Source organism: Opisthocomus hoazin, chromosome 10 (genome assembly GCF_030867145.1).
Source record: "Opisthocomus hoazin isolate bOpiHoa1 chromosome 10, bOpiHoa1.hap1, whole genome shotgun sequence".
Lineage (NCBI taxonomy): Eukaryota > Metazoa > Chordata > Aves > Opisthocomiformes > Opisthocomidae > Opisthocomus > Opisthocomus hoazin.
The window spans coordinates 10,863,795-10,883,824 of NC_134423.1; the positions used below are offsets into that span (position 1 = coordinate 10,863,795).

A 20,030-nucleotide genomic window follows, 5' to 3' on the forward strand; every position below is an offset into this window, starting at 1 on the left:
TAATAGTTTGGGAACCCAGTGGCAGCTGGGAATTCAGCCTTGTTTCTCCAGCAGTGGTAGTGGTTAGTCTCTCAAGAGTGTCTTAAGTGAAACTGAGGAGAAAATACACTTTTCCAAGGTACTATATTTGGTAAAGGAAGAAAGTGATTAAACCACACATAACTACGATCTATTTGCCTGCCTTAGGCTTAAAGTGTTGGCAAGCTGAACACTGGACTTTCTTCACAGACCTTTGAGATGCTGGGCCTTCGGTAATGGAGAACAGATGTTACAAGGTCTCTGCTTAGTCTGTGGTATGCTTCGAAGCGAAGCTGAAAGATGTAAACAGTTTGTCTTTTCATACACTGGGAGTATCATGTAGTCTTCTAAGGTATTTTGAGCTGTGATTTTTTTAAAAAAAAATACAGAAACTTGGTGGAGGTTGAGCTTGTTTAAAAACAAGTTTATGCAAAGGCTTCAGTTCACAGGTGGGAACTTTAGGCCTCCGGAGTTTGCTGCCAGGTGGGAACTCTGCTGTGATAATCTGTTTTGCTAAAGCTGATGGCCTTTATCGAATCGCATGGTTTCTTTTATGAGGTTCAGCACTGCAGCTAGAAGGTCAGTTAGGAAGTAAGCTTCATATGACTGAAAGCCAATTCTAACATCACAGAATCACAGAATCACAGAATAGTAGGGGTTGGAAGGGACCTCTGTGGGTCATCTAGTCCAACCCCCCTGCCGAAGCAGGGTCACCTACAGCGGGCTGCACAGGACCTTGTCCAGGCGGGTCTTGAATATCTCCAGAGAAGGAGACTCCACAACCTCCCCGGGCAGCCTGTTCCAGTGCTCCGTCACCCTCAGAGGGAAGAAGTTCCTCCTCATGTTCAGACGGAACTTCCTGTGCCTCAGTTTGTGCCCATTGCCCCTTGTCCTGTCACTGGGCACCACTGAAAAGAGCTTGGCCCCATCCTCCTGACACCCACCCTTCAGATATTTGTAGGCATTTATAAGGTTCCCTCGCAGCCTTCTCTTCTTCAGGCTGAACAAGCCCAGTTCCCTCAACCTCTCCTCGTAGTGGAGATGTTCCAGTCCCCTCACCATCCTTGTAGCCCTCCGCTGGACTCTCTCCAGTAGCTCTTCATCCTTCTTGAACTGGGGAGCCCAGAACTGGACACAGTACTCTAGATGAGGCCTCACCAGGGCAGTGTAGAGGGGAAGGAGAACCTCCCTTGTCCTGCTGGCCACACTCTTCTTGATGCACCCCAGGATCCCATTGGCTTTCTTGGCAGCCAGGGCACACTGCTGGCTCATGGTTAACCTGTCGTCCACCAGGACACCCAGGTCCCTCTCTGCAGAGCTGCTCTCCAGCAGGTCCACCCCAAGCCTGTACTGGTGCATGAGGTTGTTCCTCCCCAGGTGCAGGACCCTGCATTTGCCCTTGTTGAACCTCATCAGGTTCCTCTCTGCCCAGCTTTCCAGCCTATCCAGGTCACGCTGAATGGCAGCACAGCCTTCTGGTGTATCTACCACACCTCCCAGTTTGGTGTCGTCAGCAAACTTGCTGAGGGTACATTCTAACTCTTCATCCAGGTCGTTGATGAAGAAGTTAAACAAGACTGGGCCCAGTACTGACCCCTGAGGGACACCACTTGTCACCAGCCTCCAACTAGACTCAGCGCCGCTGATGACAACCCTCTGAGTTCTGCCATTCAGCCAGTTCTCTATCCACTTCACCGACCAAATGCTTGTATTTTTCTCCAGTGTTCAAATGGATCATGTTCTGTGTTCTAATAAACCCAGTATCTTTGAAACGACGGAAGCTGGTTTCAGTTAGGAAGGTCTGGGTTTTTCCTCTGGGACTTGCACTTGGAGAGCTTGCTAAGGCTAGGTTTGCTTGGGAATCGCTAAAGACCAGACAATAACACTGACGGATAGGTATGATGTCTTCCTTCTGGGACACTTCTTACTGCTGTCTTGAAAACTATAAAGCAACAAATATATAATGCAATCAAGAAAGAGTGTAAATTTGCAAGCATAGTGCACATTTTGGAGTCGCCTGTTAGAGTAGTAGGAACCTTGACTCTTAAGTGTTGAAGAACAAAGCATGATTTGTTGTCTCTGGAATGAGAAGTACAGAATTTTTCCTTTTACACTGTGGTGAGGGAAATGAATGAAAATTCCCTCATATTATTTTGTAAGACCTGGGGATGTGAAGGTAATATCTGGGTGATAAAACTGAGGTTCAGCAATTTTTCCTTAGCTACTAAAATTTAATTGAATGGGTAAGAAGTGGAGAAGGTTTAAATAACTAAAACAAAAAAAGAGAATCCAAACATGTCAATGATACGAAGGGACACTTACTGTCAAATTGGAAGCTACTTGATTTCCTCCTTATCCTCACAATATTACCAAGCCTGCGTTAGCAAAAAATTGGAATTGCGTTTTGAAACATCTAAACAAGAGGCAAAGGGCTGCTGCTGCAGCAACTGAGTGACAGAAACACCACTTGTCATAGATGGTATGAGCTGTTGTGGGCCACGTCTGTTCCATACATTGTATGTATAAGCCCATGGCTTGTTCTGGAAAATGGAGTATATTTCTAATCCTGTGAACCGATTTGATCGCGCTGTCAGTAGGGTGTGTTTTGGTACCTGCCTAGCAACTGTAGGACTCTGTAAGCTGTTCTGTAAGCTTTCTTGATAGGGTTGTATGCAATATATTGTTTGGGAAATCTTTCAGCAGTGGGAAGTCCCCTGTGAGCCTTGATGGTTCAAAGATAAAACTGCAGGTTTTTGGCATCGTGTTCTGCCTGTTAACTTGTCATCTGCGGCAGATTTGAGCTATGTTACTTCAGTCTGGAGGCCAGGCATAGAACAGTTTGAATGGTCCTGTTTGAGGAGGATCTCCGAAGTCTCCAGGTTTTGTTGCTTTCACGGCTTTTATTTGGAAGAATCTGTATTTTTGTGAAAAATTTGCATCAGTATAGTTCTGATCTTTGATATGTACTTCTTGTGATTCCACTTTTTGGTAATGATCACATGTACTGGATTTCTCGATTTCTCCCTGCTGCTCCACCCGCCCCTGGGGTTTTAAACTTCTCGGCACTGCTTCTTGCGTATGCCCCTCTGATCAATATGAAAATAGGATGAGATACTAGAAGAACCAGTTGGCTGGATTTCTTTCAGCTCCTCTTGCAGTGCCTAAAAACGCTGTATTAAAAGCTTCTGTGTTGCCTGACAGAGTAAGATGAAAGGCGATGTTAATACTGTGTTGTGAAATTTTGGGGGTGAATGAGTTTTATAAGCTTTGTGGGTTTTTGTTTATTTATTTGTTGGGTCTTTTTCTGTTGTTTTGTTGTTTTTTTTTTTTAACAGGAGTCTTACCCCTCTTCATCACCAATATGGTTTGTAGAATCAGATGACCCAAACCTGACTTCAGTCTTAGAGCGTTTAGAAGATATTAAGAAGAGCAATACTCTGGTGAGCAAGTGTTTTGGTTGGTTTGGGTTTTTATTTGGTTTTGGGTGTTTGTTTATCTTTGTCACATTAACAAGCAATTAAATTAGTTCAGTTTTGGGGTTATCTGCGGGGTGGGGGGCAGTGTGCTTAAACACAAGTTTCTTTTCTAAAATCGTATGCCAAAAGTAATCCGAAAGATTTGGGGCAAGGAGGAGAAGGTGACTTAAATGCTTGCTCTTTAAAAGAAGTTAAGTTTCAGCCCCAATAATTGCACAGTTTAAGATTTTCTGAGAATAATTAAAGAGTGAAATGCATGAGAACTTAAAACTGCTGAATAAAACAGTTCTTCTAGTGTTTTCTTTGCACACATTATGGAGGCAAAAGCTGTGTGTTCTTGAGAATGTATATTCACCAAAACATGGCTGTAATGGTAACTAATACAAAGAATTCCTGGTTTCAGTAAAGACGACTTGACCTGATAGCTGCTGGTTCATCAGGAGCGTTCCTTAGATAGTGATAAGGTTGAACAGTGTTGTGACTTTGGACGATTGCTATTTACGGGAAATCTTTGCACAGATTCTAATGGTAGTTTTGTGTTTCAGAAAGCTATCAGGCTTTATATCTTACTGGAGTACCCTTTTGATGTGGTGCTAGGAGCTATGTATATATATAAAAAATTAACTTCCCATTCTATGGAGGAAAAATAAGTGTTCCTGGATATTGCTTGGAGATAAATTTCAGTACAAATATACTTCGTTCCACAAAGTGCAGTGTTAAAGCCTACTGACAGATTCAGTGATTAAAAGTGGTGTTCTGCCTCTGCAAATTCAGCTTTATGGACATTAAATAGCCCTTAAGGATGATCTTTATGAATGGATTATTTTAACATTTTTTGTTTTTTTTTTTTTTGTGTACAGGAATGTGTGCGTGCACGTGATGCATACGAAACAAATTGGTCTGCAGAGTACTGCTTATTGTGTTGATTATGTGCTGGCCTTAGTATTTGCCTGATTTTGGAAAAACCGGGGATGTTCTTTCTCATGAAATCACTTACCTGTAGTGTTTACTGGGATAATGTTCATCAAGCATACTCGACCTTAAATAAGGATGTGTAAATTTCTTTTTCTAAAGGATATTTAGGATGCATTTGAGTTCTAGCAGAAATAATTAGAAAACTAACAAGCGAGAGTCGTCATGGGCTTTGCCATAATTAAAAACAAAGGGGCATTGCGGAGGAATGTTAGTGTTTTAATGTGTTATTTAATGTATTATGTTGGATCTGATCACAGGAGACATGTATCAGCTGTGTATTTTCTTCTTTCAGCCTCAACTTTCGACTAAACTACATTCAGAAGTTACAGAGCTCTTGGTCTTTGACTTCTGCCTGGAAAGACATGTAACAGTACAGTAGCAGAAAATGTGGCCAAATCTACTGTTTTCTTAAATACACTCTTCAGAAGGTTTTCCAGCTTGAAGCTGACGTGGCTAGTAGTTTCAGACTAAAGGTTTTAAGCAAGATATTTCCTATGTTTAACTACCTGCAGGTTTGCTTGCAATATGGTAGAAAGTGAACATGTACAGGACTTGCTGTGCTGGGTTGTATATGCACGTAGACTGCTTACGTACATTGTAAGAAAACAGCTTCTGATATCAAGATTGTACTTGCCCATGTAAAAGCTGATGGGTTGATGTAATAGACACCTGTGGATGGCCCATTGGCTTCTCGGAATCCACCCCACATCATCCTATGCCAAGATGAAGACAGATGGGAGTGGCTGAAGAGACAAATACTTCAGCTACAAAATCTGACTTCTTTGTTTTGCTCAAAAGGCTTGGCTTTGTGGGTTTGGGGTTTGTTTTTGCTCCCTACAAGTTTTGCCTGTGCAACTCCCTCCGTCCCCTCCAGGGGCGTTGGAGCAACGCACGCACAGACTTCTTGGAGTAGGTTAGGAAGGGAGAAGGAACTACCTGTAGAAATCCAGAGGCTTCTGCTTTGTCATGCAATCTCCTGAAAACTCAGTTCATTTTAGACTTCTAGAATGTTTCAAACCAGTTTTCAGTTAATTTATTGCAGCTAAAGGATCGTTTGTGCCATGTTGCTATAAACTCATAAAGTTATTGGAACAGTCAAGTTTTGAATGGGAAATTGCATTGGACTCTTCCAGGAGCTCAACTGAGCACAGCGAACACGTCCTGAAAGCGCTGCTAGCACATGTACACTGATTCAGCATTCTTTGGTGTCACCCTGCCCTTTCTACTTGCTTTGTAAATTTTAACAGGTATCAGCTGTCTGTGACACTAAAGAACATGCTCTTCAGGTGTAAAAGCGTGGCAGGTCTATGTATATGGAAGACTTGTCGCTTGGCATGGTAAAATGGAAACTGTTTTACCTATGTTAAAATCATGTGGATGTTTCCTGGAAAATCTTCTGTGGGTCTGAAATTCTGTGTTACCTTGGCATCAGCTTGGTGCTTTTTGCTATGAAAAATTCCTCAAAACACTAAAAATGTTGAAAGGTTGTTAAGAACGTGATCAGCATATATAGCATTAGGCTTGGAGGCTTTAGCTGCTTGACTGTTCATAGTGAACAAGTTCCAGTCAGCAGGTGAAGGGGCTACAGAATTCTCTGACCCCTGGTGCCTCCTGAATTCCCTTTCAGGTCCTGAAAACCAGCGTTACATTAAGCTTGGTAGGTGGCTGAAACCGAGAGCTACCTTCTCGTGGTTGTGCTGTGTGGAAGATAAATCTACTCCAGTTTTGTTACTGTGTGTAATGTAATGGAAATTATAGTTGCAAGTTTAAAGTCTCAAACCTTACTTCATGGCTTATTAAATATAACTATACATGATTCGGAGGTTTGCTTTTTAAAGACAATAGTGAAATGGACTTAAATTCAGATGGGCAGCTTTAATTCTCTCCAAACCTTGTGGGCTTAAACTTGCATGGAAGACACCAAAAGTATAGAATTCCTGGCATAAGTATGTGTACAACTGGCATAAGCTGATGTTCCTAAGCACACTGCTTCGGTATTAAGTATGTAGATTTGGTCCCACACAGTGGCAGTTCAGGAAAGAATGTTGGCTGTTCCAGACTACCAGTGTGGCTTTGCTTTACTGCCTGAAACTGCCCCAGGCTGCTAGGTGTTCGTGAGGCCAGTTCCTGTTGCAGACTATCTGGTAGCTGAGCAGTGGGCATGCTCCAAATGGCAGTTATTTCTTCCCTCTCTTTCCTCTTGCATCCTTCAGCAGTTTCCTTCAGTGGCAGGCTAAGATTTATTCATTCATTTATTTTTGTATAGATACAATGTGTGCATATATATATGTGTAGGTAGATACATGTAGAAGAATAAGTATGTGTGTACCTACACTATACTACTGAAGTCCATGTTTCTTGAAATAAGGTGCTTCATAGGGAACACAGCAGTATATTAATATCATTAAAGGTATTCTAAAATTGTTAATGCTTTTGTACTGCATTAGAGATCTCTTCATGCATCAGAAAGGCCTCCTGGTATAGGGCAGGTTTCAGAAAAATTGCTCTAAACTGTTCTCAGCTTTGTAAGATGTTAACACAGGAAACAAAAAAAAATCTGAGGTGTATATGTGTTCTGAAACAGCATTATGGTGTCCGTAAGAACTACCAGCTTCTCAGAACTCCTGAAGCGTTAAAAGGTGTATTACAGATGTATGTATTTTGTTATATTAATTATAATCAATATCATTAATTTAGAAGTTTGTCATTTTTACCTTATGCAGGCTATTTACATGGCTCCTTTAGTACGCTGTGGGTGATGCATTCTAGTGGCTGTTTAGTTTCCGCTTCAGGCGGTTTGTATTCCAGGGAGACGATTGGTGTACTGATAGCCCGCTCTTCCTCAGGAGCAGCAAAGTGTGAGCGTTCAGCCTTCATTTTACATCGGCCAAGCATGTGAAGTTAGCCTGGAAATACGTTTAAATTATTAATACATGGCAGAAATCTGCTCTCGCTTTTGATACAGTCTATTCATGTACCGTTAACACATACCAACTCATGCTAGGCCCTGCTTAGAGCAAGGGCTTGGATCAGATGGCTTCCAGGCGTGCTTTTCAGCCCAAATTACCCTCTGATTTTTCATACCTGTGAGCAGAGCATAAGGGGTAATGGTGATGGTGACCTGTGGCAGAAGGATCAAGGGTACGAAATGAATTCCTCTGGGGGAAAAACATAGCAATGAGGAATAAGGGTTGTAGAGACAGGATCAGCTTCTCGCTCTGCTACCACCTTTGCAGATTGTAGAAACTGGTGTCAAGTAAAACAACTTGGCTATAAAAATGAAGCCGTGGTGTGACGGTTGCATCACAAGAAGCTAACCCCGAAGTGCAGACTGCTGCTGAGGAAGAGGGTCCCTGCTTTCGGCTGCATGTTCCTGCCTCCCCCTTTGTGGTGAAGCTGATGCTTATGTGCTGGAGCACGTCAGGAGCTGCCCTGCCGTGAAGGTGAAGATGTGCTGCTGGAGGCAGGGAGACCCGCTGCAGGCACAGCCGCTGCCTCCTTTGGCCCCGGCTGTGCCCACGGTTTGCCGCTTTGACAGCGGTTGTGTGCCTCGCGTCGTGCCGTGTTCAGAAGGACGCGAGAGATGCTTGCAGTGCGTTAGGTCCTGGCTGCAGAGATTCCTGCTGAATTTCAATTTCTCTTTCTCACGGAGAGGATGGGGATTGGAGGAAGCAGGGCTAGAAGCAGTTCTTAACCCTTTTCCCAGCCCTCACTGCCTTTTTCTGTAGAGACACGTCTAATATTGTTGTCAGCTGCTTTTCCAAGCTTTGGACTAGCCAAATGCTGGTGGTGGTATGCTTCCCCCGCCATGCAGAGTGGTTTTTTTTTTTTGTATGCTTCACAACAGATGTAAATAAATTAATGGCTTGCCTAGCTTTACGTAGCCATGTGAGAAAAATTACCGTTCCTGAAATTTTAGAGTTTATGCTCCAGCTCTGCATGAGGCAGTGTTGTTTGTGCAGAGAAAAATGTTTGCAATAAAACATGTAGCAGTGCAACCTTGAGCGTCTTGCACATACTGAGAAGAATAGTTCTAAGACGAGTGGTTCTATCTACGAACTAGCTTTCTGATGGATTAGCCTGCTTTCTGCCTGCAAAAAGATTTGTGGTGTTTCAAGCACCCAGAACTTTTCAAACAGGTGTAGAGTCTTAACACTGAGAAATGTGACTGTTAGAGAAAGCTTCTGGCAACATGAACTGGCACATCTCACGTATATTCTCGCAAGAAATGTGTTGCTGATACACTAGTTCTTCTGGTGTCATCAGCTTTATTTTTGAGTTAAGGATGAGTCTCATGAATGATGCAGAAACAGCAAACGTGGTGTGATAGGAGACAACATCATAACTCTCGTAGTGCAGGCTGATATGTTAGTTCGTGGCCTCTGATGAATAAATAATATTCCTATTAAACAGAAATATTGAATTCTGCTGGAGAAGGAAAAAGTACTGGAGTGTTCAGATAGCAGAAGGGCAACTGGTGGTGATTTGGACTGGGAAATGAGTTCTTAACCGTGGAGAGGCTGAGTTTTCACTTGCAGTAGGGTAAGGTAAGAGCATTTAAACTGGCCAGTAGCAAGGGTTTAGACATATAGAGTGTTTTGGAGTGACTAGATTTTTCTTAGATACCTTAATTTAGTGTACATTTTAAGAAATACAGTATACTGTTTGTATATTTTAAGATATATACAGTGTATATTTTAAGATCATATACAGTGTATATTTTAAGAAATACAGTATACAAACAGTATACAGTATACAAACAGTATTGATTTCAGGATGATATAGTCTATAGATCATCTATATATACATCTGTATCTAGATCATTTCAGGATGATATAGTCTATGCTGTGCCTTGGGTGAGGCCCCATTGCCTCTTTTAAGGAGAGATACTGAAAGGGGGTGGGGGTTGCTGCTCTAAGCATAACTACTGGTAGTGCTGAAGGATGCATGTACGAGAATGGCTGTCTTGCACACTGCCTTCTACAAGTGGGACAAACTCCCCTTGGTATCTGGAGGAAAAGCTCAGAAATGGATGTACAGTTTTTGCAAGCTTCATCTAAGGTATTACTCCGTAAGTAATGCAGGCCAAGAAGTGCTGACCATTTTGCAAACGTAATCTGCAGTCCTTTCTTTGCTTGTTTGACGTAGCTATGCAAAGATGTTGAGAAGTTAGGAAAGGCAGTAGTACAGTCTCTTGTGGTCGTGGCCTTAGCTAGGGATCTGAGGCTGCCTAGGGAAGGCTAACAGCTATGGAAATCTGCTGCATTAGCATGATTATCAAGAAGCAAACTTAATTTTCCCTATTTCTGCTGAACTAAATTTATTTTCTGGATAGATTACAGTGCATGAAAGGTATTCCATATTTTGCAGTTAACAGAACGCAGTCAATATAAGGCCGAAAGTTGGAAACAGAAGTCGGTGATAGTAACAGATTGTACCTCAACCTGATACAAGATAGGGCAAGCAGACTACCTGGGGTCTAGCTCAGAGGCTGGCTAGTTTCTGTGCCGTGTACAGTGTTTGCCTTGCTTCTAGTGCCTCGCTGGTGTGCCCTAGAAAGGGATTCAGGATGTGGAAAATCAGACTGTTCCTCCTTGGTTTTTTGAAGACATGGTTCTTCAACCTAGGAAACTCGAAGGGACAGTCTTGTCTCATGGGATATGACCATTTGAGTATTCCCTCGTGATTTGTAGCTGACGTGCCTATGCCTGGAATGGGTGATGCTGCCAGAGCAGATGTTTCTTTTGCTCATGACATGAGGAGCTGAATGGGAGCCATCTTTAACTTGCCATGTCCTTGGTTTCCCATTGTGGGCATTTTATTACAATGACTGCAGAGGAAAAGAGTGGTCTTTAAACTTTATTGCAGTGCATGTGGATTTAAATGCTGTACACTAACTGAAAGTTTAGTACCAACAGGTGAAGAAAATTCACACTACTTTGTTCTGTGCTTTGGCTTAAATAAATGTTTTCATGTTTTATTTTTTTATAGCTTCTTCAACAGCTGAAGCGATTAATATGTGACCTCTGCAGATTATATAATCTTCCTCAGCATCCAGATGTTGAAATGTTAGATCAGCCCTTACCACCTGGACAGGTAAATTAAAAAACTGTGGACACCTCCTTATGGCAATGGAGGAGGGTTTTTTTCAACTCCAAGGAACAAGATGGTAGGAACGATTAAACCTTGTATAAGCCGGATCTGAGATATGAAGCACTGTTGCTTTATGGTGTCCTCAAACTGGATTTTGTTTGCAGAAACCATTTAATAATGGTGTGACATTACACAATTTCCCTTGGAGTTTCTGTATCACTGAAAGGTGTGTATGTGATACCAGCGCGGTCAGTTGAATTCCCTCCCTCCCATTGTCCACGCCAGTCGCTGTGCATTCCTACTGCTTCCTAAATCTACTTTTTTTCCGAAACGTAAATGTGATTAAACACGGTTTGCTTTTCTGTTGAAGAGTATATGTTTTGCAGTGTGCACTTGGATGAACTACTGTTGGTGTTTTACTTTCTCTTCAATCCCTTGCGGAGACATGGGATATCAAGACCATATGCTACTTTGGGTAGGGAGTATCTGAGGTGCCTTGTTTTCTTTTTGGGCTCTTGACAAATTAAGAGTTGTGAAGGACTGTGAAATGTTCTGGTTAACTGAAATGTTTTGTATTGTGCTGAAAACAGAACTGGTAACTGACAGTAACTGTTCTTTTTTGTATTTTTAATAAGATCATGGTATCTTCTTTTGCATACACATATTAAGATGACACGATTTCTAAAAACTCCTGTAGCGTAACAGATGGTTTTCCTGTGGTGACAGTACTATAGTAATGACAGATAACTTGCTTAATTTTGATCAGGTGCCAGATTGTAATCCTATAGGTCTTTCCTCTCAGCCACCCACATAGCAGTGCAATTGTAAGGCAATAGGCCTGTAATATCAAGAAGTAGCTTCGGTGGAGAGTCTTGTTTACACTCTGAAACTCAAAAGCAAACTCATGGAAGTTTCTTAGCCAGAAATGTCAGATAATTTGCAAGTTAAATAAGAGCGGCCTTAGTAAGCCAGACCAAAGATCCACTTAGTCCCTTGCATCGTCTACAGCAGTGGCATTCCTTCTTTGCAGAAGGAAGACTAAACAGAGCACAAGCGTATCCAAACGCTCCTGAGTATGTCTGCAGCCCAGACTTCCTGAGCCTGAAATGGTGTCCTGAAATGGAAAGCCATGAAAAATTAGCTCAGTGTATTGGTTTGGTATTTTATCAGATAATCTAATAACAATGGCTGTATGATGATGGTAGTTGTTGCATAGAAGTTCTAGGTGGTGAGACAAAAATCCATTAAGTTTTAGACGTCTGCAGTCTGGGTTTTTTCTTTTTAGAGGTCTAGCATGGATGTGGATTCTAGTCAGAGCCATGATCTGATGTCATGGTTAAGAGATCATGAGTTATAACCCGCTTGACTTGTTCATTGCATTTGTCACTGTCTCAGAATAGGATATCCTAATCTGAATCCTACATTTCCACTTATAACTTAATGCAAAAATAATTATGACATTTTGTTCACCTTTGCTTCGTGCAAAGATCTCTTCACTGTCATATTGCAGGAAAGTATCTTTGTGTATCTTTCACATTAAACTTCAGTCCTTTGCAGACCTGGATAAGTGTAACTTTCACATAGACGACTTTTTCTTTGATAGTTGATTTCCTGTTTTTGAAAGAAAGGAACACACACACAATTTATGCAGAAACCTCATTGTTGTATTGCAGAATGGCACAACAGAAGAAGTTACATCAGAGGAGGAGGAGGAAGAAGATATGGGTGAAGTATGTGTATATATGACGTTATCCTGATCTTGCAGAATTCTGGCATTTTACTCTGCAGTGGCTGGCTAATTATTAAACCAAACTGTAAAATGTGATCTCCCTAGAGTTCAACAGAAAAGATAATTAAAAATTTGCATGTTTACCTTAATGGCAGCTTTCGCTTCAACCACCAAAACTAGTGAAATTTTCTGCTGAGACCTAGATCCGGCTGTGAGGTACTTGGATACAAGGAATTGCACATCTGTTTGTGCTTTAGTCAAACAATACATAATATTGTCTGCCAAATCAGTAAGTTTGCATTGTTAACTCCTGTTTCAAGCAGCATATGAACTGGCTCTGCTACAGCTGAAAGTGCCTCCCAAGTTGAAGCAGACTGGCTAAGAGTAAATCAGTTTGCTGGTTTATTAAACGGGTGAGCTAGTTTTAACTGTAATACATTGAAGGAAATGAGAGGTCATCCGAAACGGACACTCTAAGGGGTTTATGTCACTGTCTGGCAACGCGGTGCTCCTTTTAATGAGCTTTTTACTGTGTAAGAGCCACCCCTTCCAGTTACTTCTACAGCATGTTAGAATAGATCCAAGATGCTTGCTTTTCAAACCACTGTATAGCCTTATTGTAGGAGAACTGCTCCGACTTCTTCAGATTTAGCTTTTTAATGAAGAAGGTGCGTAGAATGAAAGAACAACTCATTCTTTGAACAGAAGGTCTTCCTTTAGAAAAGATCTAAAATTTACGCACGTTCTGGAATTAATTTGGAGCAGCCTCTCTTGTGCCGTATTTAGCCTGATCCAGACGGCATTTGTTGGTATGCTTCTTTGTCCTGCTGCTATAAGGCTGTTGTTGCTTGCAGCTTTGCAAGTAGCCTTTTGCACTCTTTTTGGGTTACTTTAGACAAGAAAATTGTCATGCCTGTCGTCATAAACTGTTAGGTGTCTTTGTGTGTGGCACTGATATCTTCAACTTGTAATCCAGTCCAATTTCTAAATTGAAAAGCAGCTTACAGTTCCTAGGGCTATATCATTATTTTGAAAAACATGAGCGTTTTAAAGAATACTCAGTCTAAAGTCTGTTACAGTTGGAGGAAACGGTGTTGTCAAAGGCACCGGGTAGGTGTGTTTCTTACTGCTCGAGACATTCTTGAGTTTGCGTTTATGGCCAAGCTTTCCTGCCACGCAAACGAATGGTGCATAAAGAGTAGCCACGGGTGTGGTGGAGCACTGTGTATTGGAGCATATCTGATAGTTTTGTACTCACGGCTTGCTGGTGGCTGCTGTAGTGCTTCCTTTTTCATCTCAAGGTGTTTACATGCTTTGCTTGCTGTCCATGAACAGCACTTGAGTCGTCTTACAGGCAGTCATCTTAAGTTCAGAGTGCTGCTCTGCAACAGGGTAACCCCATCTCAGAATACAGAGTGGAAGATTTTTCAGTGTCTTGGTCTAGAGCTCAGAACTAAGATGTTGGCTTGTGTGAGCAGAGTAGTTGACTGCACAGTTGTGTCTTATATCCTAATAATCCAAAATTGCTGTATCTAATCTGCAGCTGAGAAGTTCACCTTGAATAAAGTACATGTAGCTTTCTAATATTTAACTTTCTTGAAGGGTTACTGTAGCCCTGCCAGTTATATTAATCATTGTTTGCCAGAAGTGTAATATACCTACGATGCTAACTGAAAAAACAGTCTGCTTTTAGAAACGGCTTGGAGACACCCTACCTTTGTGTACTTTTGGATTCTCAAGCCCTATTCAAAATGCCTTAACTTCCTGTTTTCTACCTACTTTGATGGGCTAATTCACTACAATCTTAACATCTTGCAGAGGTTTTATTGTGCTAGTTTCTGTGACCAGAAACATGTTGTGAATTTGGGTCTCATTTGTATTGTGAAGGCTCTCTACTCTTCCAGTGAATACTGTTGGCTGAGAGAGTGAAGTTAGAGCAAAGTAGAAATGACATCCAACAATCACTAATACATTGTGCTGTGCAGTATGTGACTGCATCCCATCATAAATGCCCTTGGAGAAGGTTTCACTGAATGAAGAGCATAGTTAAGTTATTTACAGTGAATCTCCCTTTGTCCTGTAGGATATCGAAGATCTGGATCACTATGACATGAAGGAGGAGGAACCAGTTGATGGGAAGAAGTCTGAGGATGAAGGCATTGAAAAAGAGAACCTTGCAATCTTAGAAAAAATCAGAAAAAATCAAAGGCAAGATCACTTAAATGTGAGTTAAAGATTTATGTTTTTTCTTTCAATACTTCTGGCTTTAAATTAGAAATGGTTTTCAGCAAATAAAGCCAACTGCTATGCATCTAGGCATAAATTAACCTGTAGCTGACTTCCAGTATGTACAGGACAAATGTCTCAAGTTATGGGACCAAACTAGCTCTTTTTGGAGAAGTTTGAGTAGGCCAGCTAAAATTCCAAGGTCATTTACTAAATGGACTCGTCTTTCATCAAAGTCTTTGGCACAGGAACTTAGTTGTCAGTCCACATCCCACAGAGGCACAAAAACTACTTCAAAGCACTCTTTCAGTCTGGGAGAATACTATCATCATTTCTTTTGTCATACTGGGTTGGGGTATTCTTGGAACTTTTAATGAAGAAGCATCTTTTAGCTTTTCATTAGAGTCAACTCTTACACGTAGATCCAGGTTTCATACTTGTTAATGACATTTAACTGGTCATCTAATTTCCAGAGGTGTCTGTTTGGCTGTCCTTCTGTCTCTTGCTTGATGCCTTTGTTATGAACAAGAGTTCTCCTTGCAGAATCAGCAGAAAGCATCTATGTTGTAAGCATGACTTTCTTTGCTGAGCTTGTACTAAAATAACACCATATATAAAACTCACTGCATTAAAAGTCATGGATGGCTTGGCATACTTAGTAAACCCAGGAATTTGTGCTTTAAATCCATTTTATGCATGAGGGTTTTTTTCAGTAATATCTATGCTGCTTGGAAATTACTGAAGGGTTGCGGGTTTTTTTGCCAGACATAGAGCAAGGGGCCTTCAGTGTCTCTGCAGCTTTGTTATCACAGTTTTCTGAGTGATCCTGCCAGCAGGCAGTTGTAAAAAACTGTTTTCCAGAGGCTTAGAAATGTCTTATCACAAGTGCAAAGCTCCAGAAAACTTCCACTTCTTGAAGGTGCATGTAGGAGGGAATGATGATGGCATACAACCTTAATTTTATTTAGCCTGACTTCCAGAGAAATCAAAACTCTTTGTTTCTCAGAGGCTTAAAATATGTAGTGTGTGAAATTAATACTTCTGTTCATGACCAATTTCCACCAAAGGTAAGGGTTCCAATATTTTCATGTGTCACCTGTACAGAAGAAGGTGCTTGAATTGGTGCCCACTGCTGTGTGGGCTCGTAAGTTTTTTTTATCTGCAGTTTGGCAGATCAGCAGATACGTAGATCGTGTCCTGATGCAAGATGTGCTATTTCTCTTGAATAAGCTAATAGCTGAGGATGTGAGCGGTAGTTAGGTACAGGGGAGGGACCTGTAAATATTTAGGGAAGGAATAAGATTTAGGATTGATATGTAGGAGAACCTGATTTTTGCCCAAGGAACCAGATTTGTTCTATTTCTTATATTTGGTGATTTTTTTTTTCAGTAAATATTTTCTAGAAAAGCTTAATTGCCCTTAAAAATTATATTAAAGAGAATTGCTGTTGTAAACATCTTTTGATTTGTAGCAAGAACTATATACATTCAAAGTGCTCAGTGCTAGCCAAGCCAATCCACTTTTAATATTGGATGCAATCCTGACAGACCTAGTTATCGTAAGAGTTTAGGGAGAAGGCTTCCTTAGCAGAATCTTGACTATTTCTTGTTGTGAATTACTGGCCAAAGTAACTTTATCTAGTTCAGAAAAATAACTTCTTCCTCTTAGTTACCGACACTTCAATGTGGAACAGAAATTCAGTTTGTAGCCTTCTGCTTTGCGAAGGAGATAAAATAGGAATGATTGTCAGAGTTCTTCAATTACAAGTCTTCTGCTCCTGTCCCAGTGCTGTTCTAATAAAACTTGGGTGAAAACCTTTCCAAAATACCTGAGACTTATATTCTGCTGAGATAGGCAGCAGGAGGTAGCTGGCTAGAGAAGACTGCTCTTTGATTTGTGTATGAATTCAATAGTTACCTATCGGGTTGTCTGAAGGAAATTGTAAATGATCAGCCCTTCAAAAGAAACCCCAAACGACACAAAAACCCTACAAAGTAAACCGAAAACAAAACAACCCAAAACAAACTAACCCCCCAAAGCCTGATCAGCATCTCGGTGTTTAAAAGCACGAAAACGTAAGGTGCTAAACTGCTTTTGCTGTGTCGTCAAGTCTGTTTTGGGACTTTACTAACCATAAACACAACGGTCACTTACTGGTTTTGTTTAAAATTAAATGCTTGTTCAGAGTTTCAAAAGGTGCCTATGATGGTTCTGTATATTTCTGTATTTATAACACAGACCTGATAGTAAAGGCTCCTTAAAAGTTAAATAAAATAAATCCTCTTGCAGCCTGAAAGGCATGGTCTGCTTTACCATCATTTAAAAATCAGGTTGAACTGAAACAAAAGGTTCTTGCAGTGTCAACTTTCTTCTCTGGTGTGGAAAGCCTCTTAAAACTGCAGATGTTTTGTGCTATCTGTTCTTTCCCATTTGGCAAATACTGCCTTTCCTTTTGCTTTTTCCTGCCACGTCCAGCGAAGCTGAAACGAACGCTGCTGGTTTTTGGTTTGACAGCAGCAGCTCCAACTTACATAATAGCTGTTCCTCGTGCCAGGACACTCTGGCTGGTGATGGTGCATAAACAAGGTCAGCTGAGTACAGGGAACAGAGTATTCAGCTGCTGCTGAGGAGCCGGCGTATTTTTGTGGGTCGCCAGGAATAGCTGCGCTGCTTAAATCGCTTCTCAGAGGACTTGTGAAGGTTCCTCGGAAGTGCTTGAGAACTGAAAACTGTAGCTGCACTACTGACCTAGGAAAGAGCTAACCTAGTAACACTTAAATGCCCCTTTCTGCTGCCAAAACGTGGGACTTTTATTAAAACATGCCAAACGTGCTCCAAGGTAGCAGGAATTTGCGCAGTATCCTAATGTAAAGAAGAGTTAAATCTATGCAGCCCTTCACAGTGGGTTTCTTTAAAGGACAGTTTGAGTTTCACAAACTCAATGTAGGGGCTAAACCTAGTCTGGTTTTCGCACAGATTACACAGCTCTTTTGGTATACTTTTGTTTCCTCAGCAGAGCGGAGTAAAACAAAGCCGTGCCATTTACATGCTGCTTGTTGGAAGAGGGAGGGTGAAGCTTAATGTAGGGCTTTGACTAGGGCCCAATGCGACCAGCAGACTTTCCAGTTTCTTTACGTCTTCTTTGGCCCAAACCCATGGGTCATCCTCTCTGCCCTTGGCTGAAGTGCGGGTTGAAGATACGGATTCTGCTAAAGGTTTTTCCGTAGAAAAGGAGGGCGTGCAGTTCTGTTCTCACATATTCTTATCAGGATAATGACATTTTTCTGTTGCTCAAGACTTTTTTCATAGGCGTTTCTAGGGTTTGTGTGTTTTATACAAGTGAAGAATATGTATCTACTAATTTTGTAAACTAATTCTCTTCCTTGGCAGTATCCCTAATCCTGTTCTTCTTGCTGGCATCAGGAAATAAACTTAAATTTGTCTTGTGGTGCAATATGTAACTTCGAGCAAGAATTAATCCTCCTCTTAACATTGTAATAACTTTAAAGACCCACTTGCTTACTGGGAATAAAAAAAGGTCTTTGAACTGGAATCATTAACTTCAAATATTTAACAACTTGCTGCTGCTTGCTTTTCAGAGGTCTCTTCCCACATAATCATTTTAGAGATTAATGCTTTTCTTATTTAGATAATGCTGTTAGCTTTTTTCGTTTCCTGCTGAGGAGTTTATGTGCTTTCCTTTAGAAGCCTCAAATGTCTCCACTTTCATCTTCAGATTTTATGAAGTCTAAGGTGTCATGTCATTTCCATTTTCAGTCTAATCCTTGAAGTAAGCATGAATCTACTTTTAACTTCTAGGAATGAATGTACTTCTGTGCAAATACTGAGGAAGTTCAGTGACAACAGACCAAGCTTGTCTTCTTCAGCTCTTTTTGGGTCATGTTAGATTTCATGAGCTTGGAGGAGTTTCTATTTTTTGTGTTTTGTTTTAGCAGGTAATTTTTAGTCTTAGGGCTGAAATATCTGAAATGTGTTGTGAATGAGGTGACTTTCTGGAATGTTTTGATGTGTGACAGTATTTTTCTGATGGACAGAAACAGACAATCTGGTCTTTGGATTTCAAGCTGCAGTGAACTGCACCTCCTGCCTCAGATAACTCATTTAAGGATCAGACTGTGCTTGTGTTTGGAGGGGTGAAAGGGGAAAAGAAAATGTCCAAAGGAGAAAAGCTGAGGCTGCAAGACCTCATGTCTCTGTGGACTTCGTGTAGCAGACGGCAGTGGCCTGTGCTGCGCTGCTGGCCACACAGTTAGGCGTGCCCTGCTGACTTGCGACTGCAGAAGCTCAGTTCTGGAGTCAGAGTTTTCTTACAAGTTGCTTAACTGTCCTGTAATGTATTTTAATTGAATTTATATGTTCACACTAAAATACTAGTGAAAGATAGAAAGACTTCTGAAAAATACAATGCCTATACTGACTTGGACCAGAGTTTCACGTTTCTGACAGTGGCAGAAGCATGTCCTTAGGGGGAAGGGTTTGAGAACAGGACAAGCTTGTAGTGCTGCCTCTCGTGAATATTTTTTCGTGTCCAGCGGTTTTGGCTGTGGGACTTCCTGCAGTAGAGGTTTCTGGTATTTGCAACTCTCAACAAATGGCATGTTGTCCACATAAATGCTTGCCTCCTGTAGCAGGGGTTTCTCCAGCTTACCTTCTGTTGTTCTGGAGAACAGCAAGTATGTGTGTATGGGAGAGGGTGAGCAAGTGAGACTTTCTGAGCCTATTTGATTACTTAATAGCAAAAAAAAAATCACTTGGGGCCTCTCTGGCAGCTCTGTTAACTTCTCCAGCTTACAGATCAAATGGCTATGCCTTTCTGCTCTTGATGTGGACCCCACACCAGATACCTGTCAGATCCGCTAACTGACCAGTTATTTCTAAGGCAGTTGCAACTGTAAGTCTTGATCTCACAACTGGAGAAATGGGAGCTTTCTCTCTCATGGAGTGCCAAGTCCCACTTTTCCAGAAGGATACTCAGTTATTTACAGCTGAATTGAGTCTTTGAAAACAGAACTTGCATGTAGCGAGTTATTGAAAGTTAAAGTTTTTAGTTTTAGTACCATTATAGTAAAAACTGAACTCGCTACTGTACTAAATCACGCAGTGGTGTGATGCAAATAGTAGTTTCTTCTGAACTGCACTTTAACAGCAGTTACAAAAAAACAAAAGCAATACCAGGATGAAGACTTCGTGCTTCAAAGGCAGTGGTGTCTGACATGAAGGTTGCCATCAGGCATAGCAGTTAATCTCTGCAGGATTCTGCCTCAACTTCCTCCAAGGGTAGTTCAGGGTGTGTAAAGTAAGCTCCTGTAGTAAACTTCTTGGGTTAAGTTTGCTAGTCTCTTTCTCTTGATCACAGATTACTGGTTTGCAGTCTACTGATTCTTTAGAGTAGCGAGTCTAACTGTGTTGAATACTGCCATATAAGGAGGGGGCAGCCCAACTAGGAACTCCTAGGAAAAAATGTTGAAAACCATCGTTACAGACAAAGTCTA

The 20,030-nt window shown here is 41.3% G+C and overlaps 1 protein-coding gene across 2 annotated transcripts in view; it reads left to right on the forward strand.

Moving 5' to 3' along the window:
- The window catches only part of UBE2Q2 (ubiquitin conjugating enzyme E2 Q2), a 52,221-nt gene that overhangs the window by 14,706 nt on the left and 17,485 nt on the right, over window positions 1-20,030 (forward strand). The window contains exons 2-5 of one of the 2 annotated variants that reach the window (XM_075432198.1): window positions 3,354-3,458; window positions 10,461-10,565; window positions 12,236-12,292; window positions 14,375-14,515. In XM_075432198.1, the coding sequence (XP_075288313.1) occupies window positions 3,354-3,458; window positions 10,461-10,565; window positions 12,236-12,292; window positions 14,375-14,515 (408 nt within the window). The remainder of the gene's footprint in view (window positions 1-3,353; window positions 3,459-10,460; window positions 10,566-12,235; window positions 12,293-14,374; window positions 14,516-20,030) is intronic. The other variant, XM_075432199.1, reaches the window with a different exon arrangement.